Source organism: Sinocyclocheilus anshuiensis, unplaced genomic scaffold (genome assembly GCF_001515605.1).
Source record: "Sinocyclocheilus anshuiensis isolate Anshui unplaced genomic scaffold, SAMN03320099.WGS_v1.1 scaffold993, whole genome shotgun sequence".
NCBI classification, from domain to species: domain Eukaryota; kingdom Metazoa; phylum Chordata; class Actinopteri; order Cypriniformes; family Cyprinidae; genus Sinocyclocheilus; species Sinocyclocheilus anshuiensis.
In genome coordinates, this window is record NW_015557125.1 from 236,174 (window position 1) to 240,334 (window position 4,161).

The 4,161-nt window shown below is 36.0% G+C and overlaps 1 protein-coding gene across 1 annotated transcript in view; it reads right to left on the reverse strand.

Annotated features, from left to right (window-relative positions):
* Positions 1-2,859, reverse strand: part of LOC107677856 (ras-related protein Rab-27B-like) — a 43,715-nt gene extending 40,856 nt beyond the window's left edge. Inside the window, exon 1 of the mRNA XM_016472920.1 lies at positions 2,645-2,859. Within this exon, the coding sequence (XP_016328406.1) occupies positions 2,645-2,646 (2 nt within the window). The 5' untranslated portion in view covers positions 2,647-2,859. The remainder of the gene's footprint in view (positions 1-2,644) is intronic.
* Positions 2,860-4,161: the final 1,302 nt, after the last annotated feature.

Below are 4,161 nucleotides of genomic sequence, written 5' to 3' on the forward strand. Positions count from 1 at the left end.
GATTGTGCTGCAAATTAGGCCGATTTATAGGCAGGTGCACCTGCGGGCAGCTAAGCGTTGTTGTGGAACTCTCTCTGAGGCTGCGTGAGACGGAGCAGTTCACACTCTGCAGCCGCGGCTTGTTCACACACAGTTTCAGCTAATGGCAGGGCAAAACAGACTGTTTCGAAAGCGTAATTACGTTTTACTCTACTACAATTGATGCCGACCATGCTTATCATATTCATAAGTGCAACAAGTCATTTGCATGTGAAAGCAGAAACACGTGCAATTCAGACGAAACTTCTGGGCTGGCTAAATCGTGCACATTACCTTTCTTCATGAAATGTGTCTGTGGGTCCGACAATAGCCTCCACGATGTCATCGCTCGTGGTCAGTGCACTCTTAAGCAGTTATGAGCAGCAGACTGTGTAATATGTGTGAACTCTTTTATTTCTGACTCATAGCAGTGTCCAGTGTTTCCCATACATTGAGTTATTTGTGGCGGCTCGTCACAATATCAGAACTGACCGCCACAAATAGATTTTCCAAAAGGCTTATACTTCGTTGAATAAACTGAGCACTGCACGTTTCAAAATTAAAATGCAGCGCTGGTGTTTTTATATGCATGTATCTTTGAAAAGAACCGACCGTCTTCAGAAAAGCTTCGATGTCATTTTCATTTCGTCTTTCCTGTAATACCTGATAAAGTAGCGTTTGTGAGCGCAGTGCTGATTTGATTACAGCGGTTACCGGGGAAACCACTATATATGGCGTTATTTTAATGACAAATGTCAAGAGCGCATTATTGTAGCACGAAAGAACATTAATATAATGCGCGAGTCTTTGTCTTTACACAAACTGCTTAGTGCTGCTCAGAGATGGCATAAATGCATTTACGCAGCAATTACAACCGTTTACTTTAATACAATAATTAATATCTATAGCGCATGAGCACAGAGAGATTTGTGAGTGCACAGGACACAGTTTGAGTGAGAGGAGAGACACGTTTTAAGTGCACGCACTCTCTCCGGGCGAGAGCAGCGTGTATCTGAGCGCGCGCGTCCGGTTTTGTGCGAGAGCAAAGGAAATCCGCGCGTGAGCGGAGAGATTCGCACTCGCACATTATATTAATGTGCTTTCGCGCTACAATTATGCGCTCTCGACATTTGTCATTAAAATAACGCCATACTATATATCTCCTCTATATCTTGTACCCTGCAATAAACATGTATTCAAACTCTCTTTTATGAGATGAAGGGGAAAAAAAAGAAAAGAAAATGAGCCAAATATATCGGCCAAAAAAATCGGCATCATATATCAGCTGCCCTGATTTCTAAATATCGGCATCGGCCAGAGAAAAACCCATGTCGGTCAACCTCTAGCCTGTATATGCTTTTTTTGACTCTCAAAATGCCGGTAGCCATTGATTTGCATTTTATGAATCACCAAGCAGCACAGGTTCAACTAAAAATCTTCTTTACTGTTCTACTGAAGAAACAAACTCACCTACATCTTGAATGGCCCGAGAGCGAGTAAATTCACAACAATTTTTTTATTTTTTTTTATTTTGGGTGAACTATCACTTTAAACATCAATGGTTGAAAAAACATGGGGGTGGGGTTTTGGTTCTACACATCAGATGATGATTGGATGATGAGATGTGGGCGTGGCACTCAAAATATATACAGATGAGTGTGAGCTTGCAGGGGCGGAGTTTAAGCACATGGCAACACCCTAGCAACCCCCCACCACATCCTAACATTGTGGCAATATCTTCTGCTCAAGCAAACACTCTCTAATATACTAATGAGACACTTATCTGACTTCTTTTAAAAGATAGTGTATTTACAGTCACGGATTACTGGTGATAATCACTCATAAATCAATCCTTGTGGGGTTTAAACCTACAAACTATCAGTTGCCAGCTCAGCTCAATTTCCTACTTTTATTGTAACATGACAAGGTTATGAGCTACTAAAAGGGGTAAATGCCCAAAAAACAATAACATAGTAATTTTTGACACTTGAAAATAATCAAGCAGTAACAGACATGATTATGAGCTACTACTACTATGGTACATGTGCAAAAAAAATGGTATAATATATACATGGTATAGCATGACAGTACCATGGAGATATTTAATATGTCTTTGAAACTGAAAATAAGCAATAACAGACATGATAGAGAGCCAGTACCATGGTAACCAACATGGTAACCCCATGGTACACGCATTAATAGACATGATTATGAGCTAATACCGTGGAACATGTCCAAAAAACACAGTATTACCACGTTACCGTGACAGTACCATGGTGATATAACACTTTTTTTGAGTGTGAATATAAGCAATACCACACATTATAAGAGAGCTAGTACCATGGTAAATGGCCAAAAACATGGTATTACCATTCTAAAGCCATTAGAGCAGTGAAATCAAGCAGTATCAGACATGATTCAGATTGACATGATGAAAACATCACTCATGTGCACAATTGCTGTGATCAAGTTGTGATGCTGCGCAGTGTGTGTGTGTGTGTGTGTGTGTGTGTGTGTGTGTGTGTGTGTGTGGTGACACACACACGACACCGAGCTCACGGATCCACAGCAGCAGATATGATGATGTTCATAAGCACAACAGAGTTTGCACCGGTGATTTACTCACATCTCAGTGACTGATGCTGAACCTGATCACAGGTGCCTCGCGCTCTTCATCATCCTCATCCTCATCATCATCAAAGCCTGCCGCCGCTTATTCCGCTCGAACCGCGCCTCATCCGAACGGGACTGTGCTCAATGAAACGCTCAAACACTAAAGCACACCTCCTCAAGTGTACTAATGAGTGTGTGTGAGGCTCCTGCGTGCTCTCGAGTGGATCTGTAGCAGCCCCGCGCCGGCGAGCTCCGATCCGGGTCCTGGCGCCGAGTGAACGCCAACAACAGGTTTCAGCGCGATCATTGGATATTCGGTCATGAATATTAATCAGATGATGAACGTTCTTTACTGGAGCTTCCAATCAAGTCGTGTAATTAATATTCACATAATAAAAAGGCACTGTTTTGGCTACTGGTTTTTTTTCTTCGTATTTTTACTTTGAGTTCAAATTATATATTATTTCTTTAATTTTACAATATTTTAAAACAAGTATTGACTTTTTTATATAATATCATAGCTTGTGAGCAAAAAACACCTTTTAGTCATATATAGGAAAAAAAGATGACTAAAAGGTGAATTTTTGCTCTTCAGATTAAAAAAATAGTGCTGTCAAACGATTAATCGCGATTAATCGCATCCAAAATATAGGTATATGTGTATGTACTGTGTATATTTATTATGTATATATAAATACACACACATGCATGTATATATTTAAGAAAAATATGTTACGTTTATATATTAAATACATTTTTATATAATATTCATTTTATGAATATAAATATATGCATGTAAGTACATGTAAATATTTTCAAAATATATGCTGTATGTGTGTGTCTTTATATATACATAATAAATATATACAGTACACACACATATATTATGTAAACCAAAAGTTTTATTTTGGATGCGATTAATCGTTTGACAGCACTAAAAATGTATCTGCGTTGTGAATTTGTTTTACATTTTTTCTGTTATAATTATTTTTACAGTGTAAATTCAATATATAATATATACAAAATATAATAAATAATATATAAATACATTTTGAGAAGCAAAAAAATGCTACTTTTAGTCATATACACATATACTCAAAGAAAAAAAAGGTAAAACGTGATAATATTTCAAAAATTATAATAATGTTTTGACGACTGTTTTCTTTTCTTCGTATTTTTACTTTGAGTTGAAATTCTATATTATTTCTATAATTGTATAATATTTTAAAATGCATTGACTTTTAAATATAATTATCACTTGTGAACAAAAAAAATCACCTTTTAGTCATATATATAGGAAAAAGATAAATAAAAATATATCTGCATTGTGAATTTTATTTAATAATTATTTTACAGTGTAAATTCAATATATAAAATATAAAAATATATAAAATAATATTTAAAATTTTTGAGAAGCAGAAAAATCCTAGTTTTAGTCATATATACATATATACACAAAGAAAATATTTTTTTATAATTGTTTTTTACAATGTAAATGTATTTCTAAAATGTAAATAATAAAAACATATT